This window comes from Miniopterus schreibersii (genome assembly GCF_964146895.1).
Source record: "Miniopterus schreibersii genome assembly, chromosome: 13".
Lineage (NCBI taxonomy): Eukaryota > Metazoa > Chordata > Mammalia > Chiroptera > Miniopteridae > Miniopterus > Miniopterus schreibersii.
The window spans coordinates 29,576,479-29,602,642 of record NC_138113.1 but is presented as its reverse complement, the minus strand read 5'-3'; the positions used below and the strand labels follow the sequence as shown (position 1 = coordinate 29,602,642).

Here is a 26,164-nt window from a genome sequence, read left to right as displayed (position 1 = left end):
GAAAACTAAACGTGCAGTTGCATAGACTGGGCGTCAGTATGGTAAAGAGGCTAGGAATGCGAGCTGAGCAAAGATCAGACTGTATTATTTAAAGCAATTATGGTGCCAAAGTCAGCAAGAGAGGGACCTGAAATAGTATAAATCACTAGGAGCGAGAACATGGGCACATTTTTGAAAAATGAGGGAATCACCAAATATTGCCATTAGCTATTAATGCATTAGAATGGTGAAATGTGAGTTGATTTACGTGTTGTGATATTTTAGGAAGCACACTCTATTATTTTGTTCTTTGGTAATGTTTACATTAGGCTATGTCTACATGGTTCAAAGCTGTTCCCTATGGTGTTCAATCCAAACTCTAATCCCACCTTTAAGGCCCTGAATTTTGCTCATGACTTGAACTACCATGAGCCCAGACAACCGCGCACTGCACCAGGCTGCTCCCGCAGCAGCGCCTCCAGCCAGGCTGACTCCGGCTCTCAGCCATTCTCATGCAAACCACTTTTGTCTCCTCAGTGTTTTCTAATGCAACCTGCCTTCTGCCTAGAAATAGCCTCCTATTTCTGTCAACCCCTGTACCTCACCTTCTTCAAAACGTGGCTCAAAACCCACCTCTTCAGCAAACCCACTATAGCCGTCCCCCCCATCAAGGCTGCCTTACCCCCCCCCCCAAGGCTGCCTTATGCCTCTTGGCCTCCGCTCCTCCAAGCCCCTGCCCCGCATCCTTTCCCACTCGCTGACGCCTTGATGACTTTGCTGGGGGCTTTTTCACATCTTGCCTGTTAACCTATCTTGTAAATGTTTAGTTCCATGAGATAAAACACTGGTTCCACTTTCCTAAAACTCCAGACCTCAGTTTTCAGCAATCATGACTCATTCATCCATTTATTAACAAATATTTACTGAAAACCCACCATGTTTCATGGGTTCTGCTAGGCACAAGGAATACAGAGAAAAGGAAACACATAGACCCCGTCCTCAAAGAGTTTCAGCCCAGGGTCCAGGGTGCAGGGTCCAGGAAGTGTGTTAACTGATGGCATAAGAACTTAGTGAGTTTAACTGTCAAGGATCAATTATAGACAGTTTAAAAGCAAAGCAAAAACTCCTCTCCCCAGAGTCCTTTTTAGATTATCAGGAAAACCATGGCTGACCTGAGTACTTTTCCTTATGAATAAAGTATTGCTCTTGCCACTACAGATATTCTCCCCACAGCGGGCTTTCATAGTCACACCTTGGAGAGCCAGGTTGTCTGGTACATCTACCCAAGGATGGATATGCTGCTTTGAGTTCCTGACACAGATGTATATTGTACTTATTTTTTTTTTTATCACATTGAACTTTCTGACATCTGAGATAAATAGAAATGCATACAAGTAGAAAAGAGAAGCATAAAAGTATTTGACAGTGTACAGCAATTCTTATATGACTTTGTATATTCTTATGTAACTTTCTAATACGGCTTATATGCTTTGTGAATACCATAACAGAATCTCAAAGTACAACTTTCAAAATAATACAATTGTTTTATTTAAATAAACCAATAAATTGACAGTACAATTGAATATAGCTCAAAGAAATCATATATATATGTGTATATCCTTCAGCATTAGATAACCTGCTAAGAGCAGAGGAGAGAATAAATATTCTACACTCAAGTCAAAGAGCCACAAATGAAAATGTAGTCAGTTCATGTACTAGCAGATGCAACTCAAGCTGTATGATGAAGCAGGCCCTCAAGTCCTTTGGAATAATTTCTCAAAGGGAATTTCATACAACTGCATTTTATTGAATTTCAGAAGGTTTCCTCTCTGAAAGAATTAAAAATAAAAGTGAATTCACGCCCGGCCGGGCGTGGCTCAGCGGTTGAGCGTCGACCTAGGATCCAGGCGATCGGGGTTCAATTCCCGGTCAGGGCACATGCCCCGGTTGCGGGCTTGATCAATGACTCTCTCATCTTTGATGTTTCTATCTCTGTCTCTCCCTCTCCTTTCCTCTCTCTGAAATCAATAAAGATATATTTTAAAAAAAAAAAAATGAATTCACATATATATGTATTAAAAATATTAGCAGTCAATCCTAAGTAAGGTGAGTCCTGTTGCAGTTTTGTTTGTTTTTTTTAATAGAGAAAGGAAAAGAATTGCAGTGGTAGGAGAGGCAGTGGTATTTTACTTGTTTGTTATTTTGCTTGTTTTTATTAAATTACCTTAGCTCACCCAATATTTTTATTAAATAACCCTTCTCAGAAGATAAGTTGACCTGTTTTTAAGGAGGAGAAGGTCCAGGGAACACGGTTTTTATGTTTAAAATCTATTTAATGATATATTAATTCCACTAGAAATGTTATGCTATATATCAAAGAGACTTGGAACTGAAGGACAAGAAAGTAGGAAGGGAACTGTGGGACGTCAGGAACATGATGGGGTGGAGGCAGTTTTCAGAGAGAGTTCTCAGAAAGAAGCCTCAGCCACTGGCGAGGCCTCCTCTAGAAAGTGCAGCAGCCAGCCAGCCCTTGATCTTCTGCCCGCATGTACTGAGGAAACCTGCCACATCTGAATCTCACATTGCAGTTTCTCTCAGGGCTGTTATCACTGCAAATGCTGGCAAATGTTCTTGACATAAAACAACAGGAATTCTGTTGTCATTTCTGCATTAGCAAGTCATAAAGCCTGAAGAAACCTCAGTAGAAATGTTTTCATCACGTGCATATGGGAAAATAATAAAAGACACCAACAAAAATTTCAAAGCAAGATTGCTACACCTTTGCATAGTACCTCAAAAGGATAGAGTTCTAATCGGTGATTTGAAAATAATAATAAATTCAAAACAAAAATTTAAAAACAGTAACAAAAATAAATTCACCAAAACTTAAAAACCAGGTTCAAAGAATTATGTAAGTAGGTTATTATCCATAATAGCTATATGTCCCATAAGTATTTTTCATCTCCCCTCCCTCATTCTTTTGGAATCTCTTGTATCATTTCCACACCCAGCTAATTGAAGCCCATATCTAAGAACAACACTCTTACAACCAGAGCTTCCTACATTATTACACCAGGTACTGTAAGTGCAGTAATTCTCCTTGGGAATATTAGAAAGGTGAATGGCAACATTCTGAGCTTCTTAAAGAGAAGGGCAGGAATTAAAGAATAAATTCTAACCAAAGGCTCATTTTTTAAAAATTATTGATTCTTGACCCAAAGCACCACCCTGGGTCTACCACAGTGATGTTCTAAGACCCCCTAAGCTTGTCACAGTTTTTATGCTAAATTGTCATCAAGGAATTACAAGGCTATATTTTTAATGAAACTTAAGTTGAGTCTTAAATTGTTGAAGAATGCCACAATCACATAATTCTTTCATTTGTGCTGTTTCACTTTGTAATGTGAGAGAGCAATATATGAATGAATGCACAGGTGATGTACATAAGGCAAAATTAAATATCACATAAATTATTGTGTAATATAAGTGTACACATAGATTCACATCTCACTTTGATCCCACAGAAATATAACAGTCATATATTATGACTAGACATTTTTTTTACTTTTCTAAAACTATAACCTACCTATTCCCTAAGTTACCTTTACTACGTTGTTCCCGGAATTGAAATGCTTTGGGAAAATAAGTATTTTACACTACACCAGCCTATCTCTCCTAGAGAAATATGACCAAATTAAATCCTTTCTAAAGTTTGAACACACCAACAGCAACAGGGAATGCATAATATTAAAGTTTGGTTTATACCCTGTTATTTGGCAGACTTTTAGAGATTTGTCAATAAAAATTATTTCAGATTTATGTGTTGGGTGGAAAAAACAGTATCATACAATTTACTTACATTTGAAAACACACAAAACAATACTGTATGTTTCAATGGGTGTACCTCAGTACATTAAAAGTATAAAAAATCTCGGGGAAGGATTCATCCCTACCAGGACAGTGGTAGGTGGGGGGGCAAGGGGGTGAGGATGGAGCAAGGCTTTAGCTATATCTGATATGTTTCATTTCTTAACAAAATAAAGTGAGCTGAGGCAAGCAGAGCAAATGTTAGCATTTGTTAAACCTGAGTAGTACATACTGGCATCTATGCAATTCTTTCCTGAACACTAAAAATAATTTATCATTTTAAATATTTCCCATACAACAATATTGCAGAGTACTGTTTTAAGAGTAAAGTGAAAACTCAGTTTCTTTAGGAAAAGTCTTATGACAATATGGAGGAAATATTAACATCTTCACAACCAACTCAAACCCTTTCTATGTTGTGTGTCTTTAACAGACATAGATGAGTGCACCGCAGGGACACACAACTGTAGAGCCGACCAGGTGTGCATCAATTTACGTGGCTCCTTCGCCTGCCAGTGTCCTATAGGGTATCAGAAGCGAGGAGATCAGTGTGTGGGTAAGTACAACAGTGCAGTAAAGAGTCCTATTTTGAGCATCTTAATTGTTAAACCTTAGGCATTCAAAACAAAGCACTCATGTTTATTTGGAGAATGATAGCCAACAACTGCTTATTCTTTCACTGAATGCCAACTCATTTTCCACATTCACAAGAAAGAACTAGCCCTAAAATTTCAGCATATTCTGGTCTGGTCAGCGTGACTCAGTGGTTGATTGTCAACCCAAGAACCAGGAGGTCACAGTTCAATTCCCAGTCAGGGCACATGGCCGAGTTGCTGGCTTGATCCCCAGTATGAAGTGTGCAGGAGGCAGCCAATCAATGACTCTCTCATCACTGATGTTTCTCTCTCTCCCTCTCCCTTTGTCTCTCTGAAATCAATAAAAAATATTTTAAAAAATAAAGGTTCAGCATATTCTGAATATCAAAGTGTTAATTACATGCAAAAGCAGAAATTTGGAGCATAAATGAGACCATAAAAGCAACTGAAAAAATAATTTTAAATTAGCTATTTGGGACCATAACACTTAAACGCTGATGATTCGGGCTTCATTCACTGGTTTCAGCATAATATAGTTTATAAGACAAATGGTGAGGTTCAAATCCCATCACCACCCTTAACTCACATTGAGGCTTTGGGTGAGTTACTGAAACTCTCATCTCACTATTTCCCTGTGTACTGTGGAGATAATACTAGCCTCTACTTCAGAAGCTCATGTGTGGGAATGCTTAGAACAGAGCCTGCTCCTAGGCTGAATAGCTGTGTGCTATCATTATGTAATGAGTTAACATACTAAACATTCTTTATGCTGCAAGCAGGTGCAGTGCTAGGAATGCAAAGCCAAGTGCAGTATGTGCCTCTACTTGAGAGCTCTCCTTGAGCTCCCTCAAGGCAGGGGCCAGGTCTGGTTTGTGTCACTGTTGTCTCCTTAGTCCCTGAAGAGTGCCCACCAAGTAGATGCTCTAGGCATCTCTTTTTGAATGACTGGAAGAACATGGTATGGAAAAGCTGACTGGCAAATAAGATGTAAACTAAAGTTTTCTGGGTTCATTTGTAAGGCCCAGCACTATGCATGCAACTCTTTAATTGGCTCCCTCTGTCCAATGATGTACATACCACCTCTTACCATAGGAGTAAAGAGTCCTTATTTTCTCTTAGAAACAGAAGATCAGGATGTGGGGGACAGACAACTAGTACCCATTTTTGCCTGAGAATGTGAGCTGTTGATGTCAGGATGTCAACACTGAGCTCCTCATGGGACCAAGTGGAGTCCTGCCTGCCATGGGCTGTTCCTAGAGGCTGGGGTTACTGTCCAGCCTCCGAGAAAGGCCCAGGGTTTGCAGTGACTGAAGCTGTGATTTAGGATAAGATTGTGTAGAAAACTCCACAGACACCAAAGTTTTGCTCACTGTATTAGGAAAATAAACAATTGAGAATATAAAAAGTACAGAAAAAAATCTATCCCAAACTACAGTGGGAAGAACCAAAGAGAATGGAACATATGGTTATAGCTCTTTATGAAATGATAGTAGGAGACATTCTTAAATTCAATCTAATCATGTGGTATTTCTCTCATCTACAGAGCCAATTCTACATTCTTTAGCAGAGCATATAAGGTCTCCCTTAACCTAATCCTTGCCCAGCTCTGAACACCCCTCTCCCACCAAAAAAAAAAAAAAATGCACTCCAACTTTATCCCACTACTAGTAATTCCCACATAAAATACATCACATAGGTTCACATGTTGGTGCCTCTACATAAGCTTTTTCAGCACCAGGAACATATACTCCTGGCAAACTCCTATTTAAATCTCAAATCCCAGCTCAGGTTCATTTCTTCTGGGAAGTTGTCTATGATCTACTCCAAAAATGAGCCACCCTCTCCTCTATGCTATCACTTCTCAATTTTTTTTTTTTTAAATATATCTTTATTGATTTCAGAGAGAGGAAAGGAGAGGGAGAGAGAGAGAGACAGAAACATCAATGATGAGTCATTGATCGAGCCCACGACCTGGGCATGTGCCCTGACCGGGAATCGAACCCCGATGGCCTGGATCCTAGGTCGATGCTCAACCGCTGAGCCACGCCCGGCCAGGCCACTTCTCAAATTTTGATGTATCCTTTTTGTAAATGTCCTCTCTGTTGCAGATTAATTCTTCTATAAACGACAATAAACTACAATTAATTCTTCTATAAACACCAAATCGCTATTCTTAAACAACTACTCTAATTTCCTGTACTTATTGTTGCAGACTGAGCCAAATAGTCCATGTACTAGCAGTGGTCAGCAGGTCACACTTTGAGTAGCACACTGTCCCTCTGTCCCTTACACACCTTTCTATTGTTGACCTATCATTCCCTTCAGTAATCTGTTTTCATGCACATCTTCCATACTAGAAAGGGATAGAACTTACACATATTGATCATCATTATAAACTTGCAGTGCTAAACACAATGCTAGCAAATAACAATGGTTTGATGAATGTTTACTAGCTGTAAAGGCACGCATCATTTATTCATCAAATATTTACTGAGGGCTGACTGTGTACCTGGCATTGTCCTAGGCTCTGTGACATCATGGTGAACAGATTATACAGAATCACAGCCCTCATGGAGCTATTAGAAAGTACCATTTATACAAATTAGCTATCGAGACTGGCACCTGGGTATATCTGGGTACTAGGAAGAACTATGTTAAAATTGCTCTTAGTTGGTATGATGTTTCCATTTACTCAACTAATTGTTGAGTATGTGCTATACCAGGCTCTGTTCCAGGTACTAAGCATACAGCAGTGAACAGACAAAAAATACTCTACTTCCACCTCAAGAGGAAGAGACAGGTGTTGTCTGCCATGGATTATAGTGAGGGAGACAGACAAGAAGCAAATAAGCGCATAACATAATGTCAAAGCATGTCAGTGGCTACAAAGAAATGCAAAGCAGGATAAGGGGAGAGTGCAGAAGAAGCTATTTTATATGGATGGTCAGAGATGGTCTTCCAAAGTGACATTTGAGCAGACACCTAAATAAATGAGAGAGGAAGCCATGTTCATATCATTACCATTTGTTTCAATATTCAAGTTAAATCAAATAAATTTTGCAACTTATCAGTAATAGTTGCCATTTGTTTTTACCTGTTTTGTGTAAGGACATTTGCCTACATTTTGTCATGTAATCCTCCCAACAGTTCTACCACATCATCTTATTACTTACAGAGGAGGAAATGGGAGCTCCAAGAGGTTAACACCAAGATAATAATTGCCAGAAGATTCAAACTCAGATTACTCTGAAGCAACTTGAGCACAATGCTTCCCACACTTTTAGTTATTAAAGTACCAGAAGAGATCAGCATAAAGTTTTGGTTTTGCTTTTTTTTTTTTTTTTTACTCTAAGGCAGTGTCACTACCTAGTCTTACATTGTACATATATAATTGTCATTTTAAATTATGCATGCCATGTTGGAGTTGTCACAAAGTGTACACTCATGAATCAATGAAATTTTATTATGCTTCTAAAATGTTAATCCTGCTCTGCAAGTTCTCAGTTGAGCACTTTATAGTTGGAAATGTTTATATGAGAAGAACATGGGCTGGAGCATTTCATCAATGTGTCAGAAGGGCACTTTGGTTTAGCATCCTATTCCTTCCACAGTGTTCTTTTATTTGATTATCACAGAAACATCATAAGATACACATACTAGCATTACTATCCACATTTTACAAGAGAAAAAAACAAGATACCGAACGTTTAAATGACTTCACCAAAGTCACCAACGAAATAGCATCCCACTCCTTCTTTCTCTTAGTTTAATGCACATCATTTGATTCTCTGATAGTTCTTTTTTACTTTTGTCATTATAAATCAGCTTTTAGATTCTCAAACTGACATTCTCATATATATGTGAAATAGTCTTATTTTTCTCTTTTAAATCTCAATCCACCCAACCAGGTTTATGAAGTCTTTGTTCCTAACATCTCACTTAACTGCAGAATGCAGGCCAAAGTATATTTAGAACACGTATACCCTAATTTGAAAATAAAATAAAAATTATTATTTTTAAAATGAAGTTTTCTCTAGATAATGCTCTCCTGAAAACTTGAGAGCAAACAGCTGTGAATAATCAGTAATGTAGTTCTCTTTGTGTGTGTGTGTGTGTGTGTGTGTGTGTGTGTGTGTGTGTCCGGTAATCTAGACATAGATGAATGCACCATGCCTCCATATTGCCACCAAAGATGCGTGAACACACCAGGATCGTTTTATTGCCAGTGCAGTCCTGGGTTTCAGTTGGCGGCCAACAATTATACCTGCGTAGGTAAGCCTTTTGGGAATCACCATCCTGACTAACTGATTTCTGTCTTCAAAAAAAAAGCAAACTCCATGCCACATTGCAGTATTTCTAGTTTTCTATGCTCTTCTGTGAACTGGTTTCCATCAACTTCCCTGAATAAAGCTGAAAAGACAGTAACCAATCTATTTCTTAAAATACATCAAGATGTGAATGGAAAACTTTGTTAACCTTGGTTTTAGCTCTCCACTGTGGGTGTATAAAAAAAAAACAAAAACAGATCCATTGATATACACACACCAATTAGTCAACAGTGTGTGATATAAAAGCTGAAGGTGCCAAAGGGGTTACTGCAAGTTCAAGTACATAAACTTTCCACTGAAAGCGCATTTGATTTTTACATGCTGCTTCTCCCCTTTCAGAATGCAATGTCACGGCACACAATTTTAAGATTGGCATGACATGGAAAGAATCTAGTGCAGAAAAAATGCCTTTTCACAATATTTTCAGTGCCTTACAGCATTGCAAAACTCTGTATGGGTCTCAAAGGCTTATGTTATAATTGTAATGGAATTTAACAGAACCCATTTAAAAAGTAATAAATAGCACAGATAAATCTTCACTACAGCATGCTGAGAGACCGTATCAGTATGGGTGTCTTATATCAATTATTTATAGACTTGGCATTTTGCATCTGAACAACAATAAAAGAAAATAGATACTGGAATGTATATTTATTAGAATCATTAAATTCTTTTGGAAAGATTCATCAAACCCCAAAATAACTGTCATTCCCAGAAAAAAAATATTCTGGTATTTCTAAAAGAAGTATGCAACAGATGTTTGAAGTTGTTCCAACAAATATGAAACCTGAATGGATGTTCTCCAATGAGCTTCTGCAGGGCAAAGAATCCAGCTAGGGAATCACTCACTTATCGTCAACTGACATAGGTACAAAATAGCAAGGATATGTTTAAAGACATAGATATATGAATGTATATAACTTTTCCTTTTAGACATAAATGAATGTGATGCCAGCAATCAATGTGCCCAGCAATGCTACAACATTCTTGGTTCATTCATCTGTCAGTGTAATCAAGGATATGAGCTAAGTAGTGACAGGCTCAACTGTGAAGGTAAAATATTTTCCAAACAACTTTTAATAATTCTCTTGATTGTTGTTTTTTTATTTGATTATGTACCTGTTTATGAAAACAGTGTTTTATCCATGAAAATTCTATTCTAAAATCCAGTTAATTCAATTGCAACATTGACTTCTTAGTGTGTTATTAAGAAAAAGGAGAAGAAAATGACTGAAATATTAAATGCAAAGTGGGCTAATAATTAGAAAGGTGTGCTAGTGTCTTGCTTCTCAGAGTGTGATCCAATGACCAGCAGCATCAGCACCTCCTGGGAGCTTGTGAGAAATGCAGAATCTCAGGCCCTAACCCAGACCTACTGAATCAGAGTCTACATCTAACTCTGGGTGACTACTGTACACATTTAAGCTTGAAAAATGCTGACTGCCCATCAGAAGCATTAGAATAGAAACCAAGAGACCTGGCCCCTAGTCTTATTCCTGCCAGGGTATGACTTGACCACATATCTTAAGTTGCCTGGGTTTTACTTTCCACGTAAGTAAAGAGGGCTATTTAACTGAAGGGATGACCTTCAGAGTCCATTGCACATGCATGTTCCACTATGTAATTTAAAAAGCATAAGACATCCTGAGGGAGTGCCATCGACACCTGATGTCCCTGACTTCTTCATGAACCCTCCCTGCTTTACTTGGGGCTATAAAGGTCATACTTCACCCAGAGAGGCCTCACATCATGCTACTGTGCTCAAAACCAAAAGGGGCTGAATCTGGATACCTGCCTCCACCCTTCTAAGCAAATTATAAGGGCATCACCATTGAAAAATGCAAAGCATTCTTTCCCTGAAGGCCAGATCCTGCCAGGATGTCACCTCTAGGAGCTAGCACAGTGATGGGACTTGAAGTCCAAAGCTCAGATGAGCTTGGCAGCAAAGCCACCCAATTTCTGAGAAATCAAATATGAATCTGCATCGTGTGTGGGTCTTCAGAACCCGAAGTAAAATGCATCAGCCATAAGCCAGTTCATTCATTCTGCTCAGTTCATATGGTTCAGTCCAGGATTTGACAAACTGTCAGCAATGACTGAGTAAAACTAATGGTAAGACAAACTCTTTATGCTGTGAAGTTCAAGAGTAGCGATTTTCAACCAGTGTGCTGCGGCACACTGGTGTGCCACAAGAATTTTTAAAACATACAATAACCGACTATTTAGTCAGGGGCACTCACCTCTTTTCCCTTAGAGGTTTTTGTTTTCCTTTCTTAAAATATAAATTTTTGTAATTTTATCAAATTATGAAAAGATGAAAGCCAACACAACAATTGCTATCCAGTGTGAATGAATCAAAATTATACCTATTTTTTGTCAGCAAAAAACATAATATATATTTTGGTGTGAAGCAGAATTTTAGTGATTAGTTTATGTGTGCCATGAAATGAAAAAAGTTGAAAATCACGGTTCTAGGGGAAATGAGCCAATATTGTTAGAATTTGCCCTTGAGAGTTTGCAGCATTTTTACTCTCTTACTTCAACTAAAAAATAATGACCAAAGTAGTTTTTCAATTCTATGTCCTTGCTCTTCTCTGATTCAACAGACATTGATGAATGCAGAACCTCAAGTTACCTGTGTCAATATCAATGTGTCAATGAGCCTGGGAAATTCTCGTGTATGTGCCCCCAGGGATACCAAGTGGTGAGAGGTAGAACATGTCAGGGTAAGTTTACTGTTTTTGTATCTGCTATGTTGAGTTTAACCAGGAAAAGCAGGGAGGAATTATAAGATTCTCTACCATAGGCTTCTCATTTTTTCCACCCTGAATATACAATTTGAGCTCTTTCTTCCCCCCTGTTCATTATGAAATATGCACATCTCATAAAGAGGGTATTCACACACACAAAAAGAGGGTATTTACTGTTAATACCTACTTTCCTTGAAATTTAAAGTAACTGTTTTTCTTTCTTAAAATATAAATAATTTTAATGAAATATTGATATCCCTTCTATATAGCCTACATAATCTCCATGATATACGTCTTCTAAGCATCCACCAGAAAAGATTCTATTATTAAAATACTTCATCATGAGTCTGAGTACAGAGCATAAACTTTATATGTGGATTAAGCATACCTTAAACCAGTCTTGGTTCTCTAAAACACCAAGATTAAAATAGAGTAGTAGTTTAGATGCTGAGAAAATCAGCTTCATGCATATATTAAATATGCTTGAATTCTTTGGCAAAAAACTATTGATTCAAAATAGCTAATGTCCTTGGGCCCAGTTTTAAAATGAGCATGCAGGTGATCTTCACACATACACATAGGTAGAAGAAGTAGCTCTCTACATGGTATGATTTCAATCAGAGTCCCTCCAGAAGATCTGAAAATATGCACCCTCTTCTCCCTACCATCAATGCTGCATGTAACTTGAAATTTCTTCAACAGTGAAAAGGCTGCTCAGATAAAACCAAAAATGTAGATAATTCTGGAAGAGCTAGTACAAACACACTTACAGAAAGCAATGAGAGAATGAAAAAAATGACTGAACTTGAAGACAGAGAATCTGTTTGAGTTCTGTGTTGCAGTCTGTTGGTACAATCTTGAACAGATTATCAAACTCCTCTGAGTCTCAGCTTTCTCATTTGGAAAAGGGAGTTGGGGGAGGGAAATGGAATAATATACATAAAAATTATTTGTAAAGTATAAACCCTATATAAATCAAGATGTTTATGTGAAATTTACCTAACAACATAAATTACAGGTGGCAAATCTTCTCTAAAAAGTCCTTTTTAATCAGAATTGAGACAGGGCACACAGGGCAGGGAAATCTTGTTAAGAAAGGAAAAGATTAAGGAGACACTGGGGATTATCAGTCTATATCATGATTTTACAGAAAAATATTAACTCAGAGGAATATCCATTGACCTGGAATTTATTAGTAGGTATATGATTATTCAACTAGATCCCAGACACCAAATATGAGCACAATTAGAATGTCATTCACTACACAGTGAACATCTTTATACCCCTTTCTAGATTACTAAAGACTCTGTAATGTTAATTATGGAAAAACATTGCATTCCAATGGTTTTGCTTTTTGAACCCTAATTGAGACTTTTAACATGAATATTACAGGCTGGAAAATGTTAGCCAGTGGGACATTTTAACCAATTTCCCTGGAGTCCTTCATACAAATGTTTGTGTGTTTCTCACTGTAAATGGATTTGGTACTCAGCAAAAGACAAAGCGAATTAATGTACAGTGGAATCATACCTGCCTAGTCTGTATATCTGGAAACATTAATTGTTATAATTAAAGGTGAAAACGCACTGAAATTTCAAATAGGGGATTCATGAATGTTATATCTCTTTTTATTATTGATTGATTTTAGAGAGAAAGAGAGAGAGAGATTTATTGTTCTACTTATTTATGCATTCATTGGTTGCTTCTTATATGTGCCCTGATTGGAGATCGAACCTCCAACCGTGGTGTATGAGAGGATGCTCTAACCAACTGAGCTACACAGCCATGGCCAGATGAAGATTATATCTTGAAGATATACAGCTTCAGAATGTTTGGCTAAGCCAAAACGTGTGTGTGTGTGTGTGTGTGTGTGTGTAAGAGACATTCTTTTAAAGTACAAAGCCATTGGTTTCCCCCACTGAAATCATCCCTTCCCAACTTCATTCACAGACTAAGGTAAAACTGAAAGAGTTTGAATTCTTACATTCCTCCAAAAGGCTTATTTTGAGTGTGAAATAACTTTTCTCATTCCCATGGTCTTGCAAAAATAAAAATGGGGTGGGAAGGGTAGGAGAGAGGAAGTCAGAAAAATAGAGGCAGAGAGAGAATACACATACACATAGATACACTCATCAAATATTTTAACACTATTAATAATTTCTGGAAAACCTTCCAGAATGATTAAGATCTTTTGGGATCCAGATAGCTTTAGCCAGTTTGGAAACTAAAAGAAAGTTGTTGTTTTCTCTCTCTCTGTCTCCACAAAAGACAAGGCATGGAATTACTCTCACTAGAGGATGCAGAACCTTACAGTAGAAAGTTGCCTATTACTAACTGTATGAATTTGGGTCAGCTATTTAACCCTTATTTGTTTTTTCTCCACATGTCAAATAGAGATAATATCTTTCTCACCTATCTCCATGTGGTTTGTGAGGGATAATTTAGTTCAATTCAATAGTTCTTAAAAATTCTGGTGCCCCATTGCATTGATTCTAGGTGATGAAGATAATATCTAGGTGACATAAAGATGTGTTTGATAGCCCTTGCCCTTAGGGAGTTTACAAGCAATTAGAAGGGTGAAGACAAACATGCGCCTTTCAATAATGGAAAGCAGAAAGCAATAAAGGTCCAAAAAGAAGAAGAGGTAGAATTCAGAGAGGAGAAAGGTCATATCCCAGCAACCAGCCCATGCCTGGCTTGCAGCAAGGATTCAATAAATTACTCATGGAATGAGTAAATAACAAATGAAAATATCCAACTGGAGAAAGAATGATTCAAAAGAGGCTTGTATTGGATAAAATCTAAATCACTATTCAAATGCAAAAGGAAATAGACATAGTTAGGAATGTGGATATTAATATAATTGTTGTTGTTATCATTAATGTAATGGCTCTCTAGTGAAACTCTTCTCTCAGATGTTACCTGGGTGCTCCTAATTCCTAAATCTAAAATCAGCCTTTGTGCAGCCTGACCTGTCCACAACTCCCTCTGATTTTCTTGTACTGCCTTTTCCAGGGTTGCTTCTCACTTTTGAAAGCCCCTTCCTCAGTTCCTCTTCTTCCACACTGTCTTTTTTTCTTTTCTTTTCCTTAGCTATCAGAATTAGGGGTTTTTATCTAGGTTTAGGGTTATGGGTTGTGTGGTTGTTTTTAATTTATCTTTATTGTTGAAAGTATTACAGGTATCCCATTTTTTCCCCCCATTGACCTGCTCCACCTCACTTCCACCCCGTCCCCAGGCCTTCACCCTGTTATTGTCCATGTCCATGGGTTGTGCATATATGCATATAACTTCTTTGGTTAATCTCTTCCCATCCCCCAACCCCCTTCCCTCTTCTCTTTGAGATATGACAGTCTGTTGCATGCTTCAATGTCTCTGGGTCTATTTTGTTTGTCAGTTTCTTTTGTTCATTAGCTTCTTCTTAAAGGAGACCCTTCAACATTTCATGTAGTACTGGTTTGATGGTGATGAACTCTTTTAGCTTTTTCTTATCTGTGAAGCTCTTTATCTGACCTTCAGTTCTAAATGATAGCTTTGCTGGGTAGAGCAATCTTGGTTGTAGGTTCATGCTTTTCATCACTTTGAATATTTCTTGCCACTCTCTCCTGGCCTGCAAAGTTTCTGTTGAGAAATCAGCTGAGAGTTGTATGAGTACTCCCTGGTAGGTATCTAAATGCTTTTCTTTTGCTGCTTTTAAGATTCTCTCTTTGTATTTAAACTTTAGCATTTTAATTATGATGTGTCTTGGTGTGGGCCTCTTTAGGTTCCTCTTGTTTGGAACTCTCTGTGTTTCCTGGACTTATAAGTCTTTTTCTTTCCCCAGGTAGGGGAAGTGTTCTGTAATTATTTTTTCAAATAGGTTTTCAATTTCTTGCTCTCTTTCTTCCCCTTCTGGCACTCCCATAATGTGAATGTTGGGCTGCTTGAAGTTGTCCCAGAGACTCCATACGTTATCTTCATATTTCTGGATCCTTTTTTCTTTTTGCTCTTCTGGTTGGGTGTTTTTTGCTTCCTCATGTTCCAAATTGCTGATTTGATTCTCAGCATCCTCTACTCTACTGTTGATTCCTTGTAAATTATTCTTCCTTTCATTTAGTGTAGGCTTTGTTTCTGACTGGCTCTTTATTATGTCAGTGATGATCTCACTAGTTTCCTTAATAGTCTTACTACGATCCTTGAGCATCCTTATAACCATTGTTTTGAACTCTGTATCTAGTAGCTTGCTTGGCTCTATTTCATTTAGTTCTTTTTCTGGAGATTTCTTTTGTTCTTTCATTTGTGACATGTTTCTTTGCCTCCACATTTTGGCTGCTTCCAGGTGTTTGTTTCTATGTATTAGGTAGAGCTGCTATGTCTTCTGGAATTTGTAGAGTGGCTTTGTGTAGTAGGTGTCCTGTACAGTCCCATGGCTCAGCCTCCCCAGTCACCTGAGCTGCCTTCTAGGTGCTCCCCTGTGTGGGCTGTGTGCACTGTCCTGTTGTAGTTGAGCCTTGGTTGCTATTGGCATCACTGGGAGGATTTGACCCCAAGGGCCAATGGGCTATGAGGACCAGCTGCAACTACAGCCAAAGAGCTGCTGTGCTGGAGACACCCCTATGGAGCAGGATTGACTTCAGTGTAGCTTTGGTGTTCACCAAGTGCACCCCTTGAGTGTGTCCCTCAAAGTAGGGTTGTAATCCAGCATGGTCAAAACTGACCACTGGGTGCACTGTCCCTGGGGCCTCCCAGGAGGTACAAAATCAGCCTCTGCTTATGCCCTGCTCAGGGGCACCCAACATGAGCTATACAGCAATCCCTAGATGGCTGCTACTTGTGCTGGGCTTGGAAGTGTCCAGAAGAGGCCAAGCTATCATCCAATGCAGGCTGCCACTAGTGCCAGGCCTGGGGCCACTTATCAAGAGGTATGGGTCATGCTGAGCCAGTTGCTGCTTGTTTGAGAGATTTTAGGAAAGTCCTAAGCATAAAGCTAGAGGGGTCCACTTGGGTAGAAAAGCCACTGGAAATGGCTTGGATGAGCTTGCAAATAGGAAGGGGCGGGGTCTCTAGGAATCACCAGGGCAGAGTGAAAGGTGTGAGTCAGTTGATGGAGATTCAGAAAAGGTGCCTGCCTGCCTGCCAGCTCTGTGGAGGGAATGCTTGTCAAAGGAGCAATGGCCTCTGCCAGCTCTTCTGTCTGTGAGAAAGCTGCCCCTCCAGCTCTCACCCTGATTCCAAGCAACTTAGTTCCTTGCCAGATGTCTCAAGTTATTTTCAAGCGGCTGCCCAGCTCTGGAGCTCAGAGGGAGTGCCTCTAAGTAAGTCCAAGCTCCGGCCCTTTAAGAGGAATGTCCGGCAGGCTCTGTGTCACTCAGCCACAATCCCTGCTGGTTTTTACAGCCTGAAGTTGTGGGGACTTCTCTTCCCAGCACTGGAACCCTGGGCTGGGGGGCTTGATGTGGGGCTGGGACCCCTTGCTCCTCTGGGAAACTTCCATAGTCAAGATATCCTTCCAGGGTTTAAACCACTGCACTTGGGTGTAGGACCACAGCCATGGCTCCTCCATTCAGTCCAGATTCTGCCCCTCTTACCAGTCTCGTCGCTTCTTCAATTTCCTTATTGTAGGACTTCTGTTCAGCTAGATTTCAGGAGGTTCTGAACGATGGTTGTTCTGTATTTTAGTTGTAATTTTGATGTGGTTGTGGGAGGCGGCAGGTACCGCTGTTACCTATGCCGCCATCTTGTTGTCCAGCCTCCATACTGTCTTTAAATAGCTTTGTTCTACAAGGTGGAACACTTCATAGCTCCATTCTTGAGCTGTGCTTCCTCTGGAGAGTATAGCCCACTCCCAGAGCATCAACTATCCACCAGCATGTTATCATTTATAGAAACCACACCTCTAGCCTCTACATTTCTCCAAAGCTTCTGAGACAGTAAACTGCCCTCCCCATAGTTTTAGCTTGCTGCTTTCTCAGCCTGGAAGGCCCTTCCTACCCCAGCCATGAAAATCCCATCCAACCACCACCCTTAAAGGCCAAGTTGAGATGCCTCCTCCTTCGCTCAGCCTTCCCTAGTTCCCCAGGCAGAATTTATCAATTCTGCTTCTAATCTTCCACTGCACTTATCAATCTCGTATTTAATTCCATTTTATTTTATAATTAACTGTTGCCGTTTCTATATTCCTAACTAAATTATAATCGGATGGCAAAAAGTGCTGTCTTTCACTTTTACATAAGCAGGATCAATGGCTAGCAGTTGGATTTGAATTCAGCACATGAACAATAGGTGCTTGATAAAATATCATGAAATGACACATATCAATTTACAATGGCTCAGCTGTGTATATGCTGAATTAAATGCAATGAACTCAAGTCTCATCCAGTCCTGTGTCTAAAATCAAATTAAATGCAGTCCAGATTCCCAAACTCCCCTTTCCTTGCAAACCTGAATCTGCCACTTATACAATTTACTTAGATCAGTAAACTCTTTGACCCTATGTCTCTACAGATATAAATGAGTGTGAGACCACAAATGAATGTCGGGAAGATGAAATGTGTTGGAATTATCATGGAGGCTTCCGTTGTTACCCACGAAATCCTTGTCAGGATCCCTACATTCTAGCATCAGAGAAGTAAGAAAAATCAAAACTTCAGAAAGTGAGAATTTTCTAATTTTACCAAGCCAAACTGTTGAATATTTTTGTTTGCCTTTGCAGCCGATGTATTTGCACAGTCACAAATGCAGTGTGCCGAGAACTCCCCCAGTCCATAGTCTACAAATATATGAGCATCCGATCTGATAGGTCTGTGCCATCAGACATCTTCCAGATACAGGCTACAACTGTTTATGCCAACACTATCAATACTTTTCAGATTAAATCTGGAAATGAAAATGGAGAATTCTACCTAAGAGTAAGTATCCTGAGGGCAGCCTTAGCTGTTGAGAAGGTTTCAGGTTTCTTGTTGTTGTTGTTTGGTAGTATTCACATGGAAGGAAAGCTAACATTTAAAGTGTTTATGTGCAGGCATTGTGTAAGGCCTGCCTGTGTGCATTACTGCATTCAATCCTCTTGGTAACACTGTAAGATATTAAATATATATCTCCATTTTTTACAGAAGAGAAAAGTGAGACTCGTTGAGATTAAGTAGCTTCTCTAAAGTCATTCAGATAAATTGTAGATTCTAATGGAATTGTGTGTGATCATCAAAACACAAGCCTATATACATACATGCATACACACCAAATAGATACTATAAATTAGTGACAGTTATTTAATTGTACCCATAAAAAATAATTCCTGGAGAGCTTTTCAAAAACCATGAATTCCTTATTGTTACATTCACAGGAGTATTTATATTTTTACAAAACTAAAGCTCGGAAGTCTCTAAGAAGTGATCCCAACCCCCTGCAATGTATGTGTCAATAGCTGTACCACTCTTGCAAACCTCCAGGCAGAAAATTTGAGGTCACCATTGTTGTTTTCCCTTTCTTTCGTTTCCTGTATGAAATCTTTTTCTGAGTTCCACCATTTCTTTCTTCAATGTCTCCTGGGTTATTTCCTTTTAAAAATGTCTAATGATTTCAGAAAGAGGAAGGGAGAGGGAAAGAGACAGACAGAAACATCAATGATGAGAGAGTCATTGATCGGCTGCCTCCTGCATGCCCCCTACTTTGGGGGAGATTGAGCACATAACCCTGGGGATGTGCCCTGACCAGGAATTGAACCGTGATGCTCAACCGATGAGCCACAGAGGCCAGGCTCCTGGGTTATTTTGCTTCCCCATGCCTCTGTCTCTCTTCCTTTGCACTTGCTCTTAGCACTTCCCCAATCCCTCCAACAGATTCCAAGTATATCTCCCTGATTCCAGTGCCTCAGCCTTTCAGTCCCCCGGCAAAATCTCAGCAAGTTCATTTTAGGTTAAAATTCTGACATATTTTAAATACGGCTCACAACTTCATGTGAAAGTGATGGCACCCCACCAAGCAGTTTACAGGGTTACGGTAACTGTTTCACGCTAAGGATGTCATTCATCCAATTCCAATTTTCTCAAAACTCCTTTGGGCACTCTTCATTTTTAATCAAATTTTAAAGTCAATATTTTAGTCTGAGAATATGAAAAGTAAATTGGGAAATTCATCCTTGTGGTCAAGTTTACAGATTTTTAATGTTTGCACTTTTACGCTGTTCTTTGCTATTTAAGTTCCCTTCCAGTTCCAGAATTATGTGATTCTGTTTCTTTGCCAGTAAATTAGAAATGATTAATTTCTCATGACCAACTTCTGAAGAGAAAAAACAAACCCAAAATACAATCTATTACTATTCTTTTTCCTAATAGCTAAGAATAAACTTCTGTGACATTTGATGCTTTAAATTTGAGGTAGAGTAGATAATGTAAGAAGTTTACTCTAAATGAATTTCACACAGTTCAGATAATACCAATGTAATAATTCTAGCCCAAACAAATGACATTGTTTGTAACCCATGGCAATAAAATAGGTTCATCTAAAAATCTTCTTTAAAAATAATTTTCCATTTTGAACTCTTAGCTATAATTTAAGAAAATAAAATTTCCTAGCAGAATCAACAAACAGTGAAGTAAAGGTCCAGCATGTTTTTTTCCTTGCAATAAACATGGCACTTTAAAAGTTTTATGATTCATATCAGTGCATTTATCGACTTGATATTTTCAAATATACTTAGTGTTTTGCTCAAGTAAATTCCTTTTTTCTCATGAATGATCTAAACCATTGCCAATTTTTATCATAAGAGAGTTAAATAGTATTAAGTCATTTGAAACAAAAACTATTTAAAATAAAAAGACATTTCAAGACTATTTCTTATCACATAATTCAAAAATTAGTTGGATCAAATCCTACAAAATTTCTCTACTGAAATTCCACTTGTAAGGAGTGTATTGAATGCATAAGAATCAATTAGCAGACCTTAATTAAGCATCTACTGCATGCTCAGCTTCATGCTAGGTGCACGTAATACATAGTTCCTTATTTCAAAGAGCTTTAAATATCACTATGTGGTAAAAGTTAACATCTATGAAAAAAGAAGGGAAAATTTTTGAGTTTAAATTTGTGGTCCAAGACATCAAAAATTAATATGGGCTGGAATGGGCAAAGAATGTTTCTTGATGGTCATGAGACTGGACCTGAGCCTTGAGAGGGTCTGTGGTATATAGGATTTTATTTATATTCCTTTGGGGAGAATACTGAGAAAACCTTCTTCCCTAGAAAAGGGGACATGTTGTAAAGAAGTACTACATAATACCATCCTCCTCCCATCTTGCCCCATATCTATCCTCCCTTACTGAACCTTACTTTTCTTCAAAGCCCTTACCAGCACTTGCATAGTATTCATTTGTCTGTGTCACCCACAACAGGGTGAGTGGAATGAAAGCAGAGACTTTAGCTGTCTGTTCTCTTTTCTGTGCACAGCACATAGAATGGTATCTGGCATAATGCACGTGCTCAAAAAATATTTTTTAATGAATTACAAGGGGCAAGCACCATTCTAGGTCCTAGAGACCTAACAGTGAATAAAACTAAGCCAGTTCCTGCCCCAGTGTAGCTGACAGTCAAGACATCAAACAAGTGCTCATACGTTTGCTGAATGTTACAACTGAGCATTGTAAGTTGCTCATGAGTGCATAACAAGCCAACCCCTAACCAAGACAGGAGTGGTCTGTGAGCCTCTTAGAAGTTTATTTAAGCTGAAAACTAGAAATTAGAGACCAGCAAATGTAAGGAATAAAAACAAAACCAGTTGGTCTGGAACTCCAAATGCTGTAGGCAGAGTGGCTTGAGAGGAGCCTGGAGAGATGAACAAGGCCTAGATCACACAATGCCTTACAGACCATATTAAAGGTTTCAAGCAGAGGCATCCCTATCAGATTTTCATGTTAAAAACGTGTGGCTACACTGTAGAACATGGATTGGAGTGGAGCAAGAATGGAAATGGAGAAACCAGTAAGTAGTTCAAGAAATGGGAGACTAGGGTTGTAGCAATGAGTCCAAAGGAAGTGAACAGACTTTGAAGATGTAGGAAGAACTACGTGACTTGTTGACCCATGTGCTATGGATAGGTGGAGGAAAAGGTGGCAACAAGAATAACCTCCAAATTTCTGTTGTGAGCAATAGTAAATGATGATGGCATTTACTAAGACAGGGCAGAAGGAGCCAGTGTAGAGAAGAAGGTGAGGAGTTTGGACATATTGAGTCCTGGTCCCCATGAGATATCCAAGTAGAGATGAGTAATGTTGGAAATGGGAGCTTAGAATTCAAAGTACAGACTTTCAAGTCACTGACAAATACATGATAATTGAAGCTATAGCTATGGATGAAATAACTCATGGAGAGTATATAGGGAGTGGGTGAGATCACTCAGAAAAGAAGGGGACCTGGGATAAAGAGAAGCTAGATTATGAAGAATTTTCCTTTTGGTAAGCTGATTTGGGCGCCTGTCCAGTATCTTAGCATACAATTCCCTGTCCATCTCGTCCCCCATGATGTTCAGCTTCATGCCACTCTGCCACCAACTCCATGGCCACACACTGGACTTTGTTATCATTCAGAACAATTTCATATCAGAATCTTAGCCTCCAGTGACATACTCAATGACTGACTCTCCTGCTCCCTTGTGCCCTCACTTCCACTCTATCTTCTCTTCACCCTCAAAGTGATGCTAGCTCCCTGACACCTCACCCTCAACTTTCTTCCAGTCAGTCAACTGTTCAGTGAACCATTGAACTACTCTATCACCAACACCTCAACTCCCTGACCAGAAACCTGGATCAATCTCATAATCCATATGTATTTTAATACCCAGTTTGTCAGCGCAGATTGGAAATACTATAAGTCTTCAACTTTAGATACATCTTCAGTATGCTCAACAATCCTATTACTTTCTTTTGTTTCTTCTCTTCAGCTCCTGATTTCAAATGTCCCCACACTCTTTAAATCTTTATGCCAATCATTTTTAGTAAGTGACCTCACCTCCTAATCTTCTGAAACCACTGAGGCCAACAGGCATGAATTACCTGAACTTTGCATCCCATTCCCTATAAATTTAAGTCTATGTATCCTTTTTCCTACATCTCCCTCAAGTTTTCCAGAGACAGAGTTTCACTTCTGTCAATCTACTGACATTGTTCTGGCAAAAAGCCAACACCAACATCCATACTGCTAACTCCAGGAGGGTATTTTTCAGTTCCAGTCATCCTCAACCTCTCCTACTCAATTAGACACTGCTGGTCACTCATTTGTTTTCCACTTAATCATCTATTTCTTAGCAGCTTCCTTCAATGCTTCTCCTCTGCCCACTCCTTAAATGTTGGCCTCTGTCAGACCCAGGCTTATCACCTATATATTCTCTCCCTTGGTTTGATGCACCCACTGAAGTGACTACTAAATCTTAATCTACTATCTGTACCCCTTCCCTCCTCTTGGTATTGAGATTCACACATTTATTTACCTGCCTCTCCAACCTCATTTCCCTCCACTCTTCAGCACCCACCACATTCTTTATCAAAATGAAATTGCATCCAGTTCTTCTGAACATTCTTCTTTACAAAATTTCCATTTGTCTTGGGTGACTCTCCTCAGTCATTCAAAAGCCTTCCCTCTGTTTTTGAGGGACCCTCTTCCTTTTCCCTATGTGTATATATACCTTTATGTTTCTGCATACATACCTTGCATTTCCTCATATAAATTAGCATTTGCCACATTCTATTAAAATCAACCATTTACATGTATCTTCATCTACTGGAATATAAATTTTGAGAAGTGAAAGATGACAACTTTGTTCACCAGTTCAAAAATTATAAGATTCTCACCTGAAATCCAGTCTCTATAAAGCCCGATAATACTCAATAAAAGTGAAGAGAACATTAACAGAGGGACAAATAGAAAACATAGAAAAAAGGAGGCTCCTGTGACTTCGAACTAATTATATGTGGACAAGGGATAAGAACCAAGATGGGTTGGAGCTAAGAAGGGACTAAGAAGTGACTTTTATCCCACCTTTAAAATTCTTCCCCTAATTCTTTTAGGAGGTATACTCACAAAAGAATAGAAACTTCAATCCAAGAAAAATTATTTTTCCCTTCCTCTTTTTTTCTTTTATTTTAGCAAACAAGTCCTGTAAGTGCAATGCTGGTGCTGGTGAAGTCGCTAACAGGACCAAGAGAATATATTGTGGACCTGGAGATGCTGACAGTCAACAGTATAGGAACCTTCCGCACAAGCTCAGTGTTAAGATTGACAATAATAGTGGGGCCATTTTCATTTTAGTCTTTTAAAAGAGTCCACTAGAGGCATTTAAATCAGCCAAAGAATATTGTTACCTTAAAGCACTATTTTATTTATAGACATACCTAGTACATCTACATCTATATACTGTACACTCACCAATAATTCAAACAATTACACCATGGTATAAAGTGGGCATTTAATCTGTAAAGATTCAAAGTTTGCCTTTATTACTATATGTAAATTAGACATTAATCCACTAAACTGGTCTTCTGCAAGAGAGCTAAGCATACTCTATCCGGTGAAACTTGGATTCTTTTCTGTAAAAGTGGGACCAAGCAATGATTATCTTCTGTGGTGCTTAAGGAAACTTACTACAGCTCCACTGACAGTCTCATTAGGAGGCACCCATCATAACATTGAATAGCAAGTTCAAGAATGAGGTTTTTTTAACTGCTTTGTAAGAAAATGGAAAAAGTCAATAAAGATATATTTCTTTAGAAAATGAGGATCTACCACATTTGTGTTTATTTTCATGATCAGTCTTAACATGGTTGCTTATAACACAGTAATAAATCATTATTATAGGATATTTTAATTTTTGTCACAAACTTTTGATTATGAATGTAAAAACACAGTAAGAAAAATTCTCAAAATAAAGAAGGTATCCCCTGTAAAATTATTGAGAAATCTATGGGAAGGAGATAAGAAAACAAATTCTTTCTAAACCACATTGGAGTTGACCTGAAAAAGCAAACGCAGTATCTTAGTTTGAGATGTTAGGACAAATTATAGACTGGGTGGCTTACAAAGAACAGAAATTTGTTTTTCATAGTCTGAAAAACTGGCAGCCCAAGACCAGGGTGCCAGCATGGTCAGGTTCTGGTAGGATCCCTCTTCTGGGTTGCAGACTCATAACCTATCATGGTAGAAAGAGAGAGGGAGAGCTCTCTGAGGTCCCTTTTATAAGAGCACCAATCCCATTAATGAGGCTTTCACCCTCATGACCTAATGGCCTCCCACCTCCTAATACCATCACATTGGGAGTTAGGACTTCAACATATGGATTTTGGAAGGACACAAGCATTTGTTCCATAACACCCAGTAAATATAATAACATTCCTGAATTCAGGAGTTCTGCAAGATGTGGCACAAAATGAAGAAAAGGTATTTTACTGAAGAAGTTTTAATTTCTGAATAAAATTAAAACCCTGAAACTTCACTAACTTATAACTAAAATTTCTCATCTTTATATTTGATGCTCACAGAGGAAGAAAATGATGATGGTTCTTATTCTTGGCATCCAGAATGACAGTAAACTAAAGCAAATTACCCTCCCTCCTAATTCTGTGAAAAAGTTTTGTCTTATTTGTATAAAATGTAACTGTTTCACTTTGATGGATCATAGTTTTAAATAAAAACAAATATTCTTTTAGAGGATCACCCAATCTTTGGAGGGTTTTTAAAAATATAACCAATAACATCCAATATAATTTTTATGTCTGGGAAAAAGTTAGTTATAGCTGCCAGAGAAAAAACAACCATTTTATTTTTTTAAATTAATAATCTAGGACATGAGAAAACAAAAAGACATTTAAAATCATGCCACAAAAAGGTGTGCAGCCAATTTTCTCTTATATCCAGTTTCAAAAATACATATGAATAAACTTGGACACCAGGTAACCTTGACATTGAAACAAATGTTTCTCAAGCATTGACTAAATGTGCAGTAATTGTCCAAAAGAAATCACCAAAAGACCAAGGAACAAAACACAAACTTCTTGTGTGAGCAGAGCAGGGGATGGGCTTATAAAGGTTGAAGGGGCATAGAAACAATGATGAGAACAGGTCTAAACAAGGCCCAGACAAGGAAGCAGAGTAAACAACCTGCAACACAGCAGGACTACTAAAGGTGTTCCTGTCACCCTGGTCACATGATTACCTGCAGTCGGGATAAATTGAGGCTTCATCTAAATGCTTCTGTTTTTAATCAATATAGTGATTTTTCTACATAGACACAGTTCTCAAGTCAGAGTTAGGAATGGTAAAAGTTTTCTTAAAAGTCTAAGACCTTCTTAAGATTTTTCACTCTTAAACAAGAAGGCAGAACCTTATCTATAACTCCACAGAGGACTGTAGAAGAAACAGGAATCTCTCTGAAATTACTCTACATAAGCCCTAACTGCTAAATGTATATATTATTATATAATTATACAGGATATAATTATATATTATTGAAGAATTACATATATACATATATGTGTATGTGTATATATGTATGTATTCTGGGTCTACAGAAACCATTAACTGCAGACAAGATGTTGCCCCTTAATCCAAAGGCCTAGTCCTATTCACAGATCATAGACACATGGAAAGGGTTGATGTACTGAAGTGTCACTGATGTATTTCC

General features: G+C 38.5%; 1 protein-coding gene across 3 annotated transcripts in view; it reads left to right on the top strand.

The window, feature by feature from the left end:
• Nucleotides 1-24,259, top strand: part of EFEMP1 (EGF containing fibulin extracellular matrix protein 1) — a 59,794-nt gene extending 35,535 nt beyond the window's left edge. For all 3 annotated transcript variants that reach the window (XM_081155829.1, XM_081155831.1, XM_081155830.1), the window contains exons 5-11: nt 4,280-4,402; nt 8,595-8,714; nt 9,704-9,823; nt 11,377-11,496; nt 18,004-18,127; nt 18,212-18,407; nt 23,635-24,259. In XM_081155829.1, the coding sequence (XP_081011955.1) occupies nt 4,280-4,402; nt 8,595-8,714; nt 9,704-9,823; nt 11,377-11,496; nt 18,004-18,127; nt 18,212-18,407; nt 23,635-23,796 (965 nt within the window). In that variant the 3' untranslated portion in view covers nt 23,797-24,259. The remainder of the gene's footprint in view (nt 1-4,279; nt 4,403-8,594; nt 8,715-9,703; nt 9,824-11,376; nt 11,497-18,003; nt 18,128-18,211; nt 18,408-23,634) is intronic.
• The last annotated feature ends 1,905 nt before the right edge of the window (nt 24,260-26,164 follow it).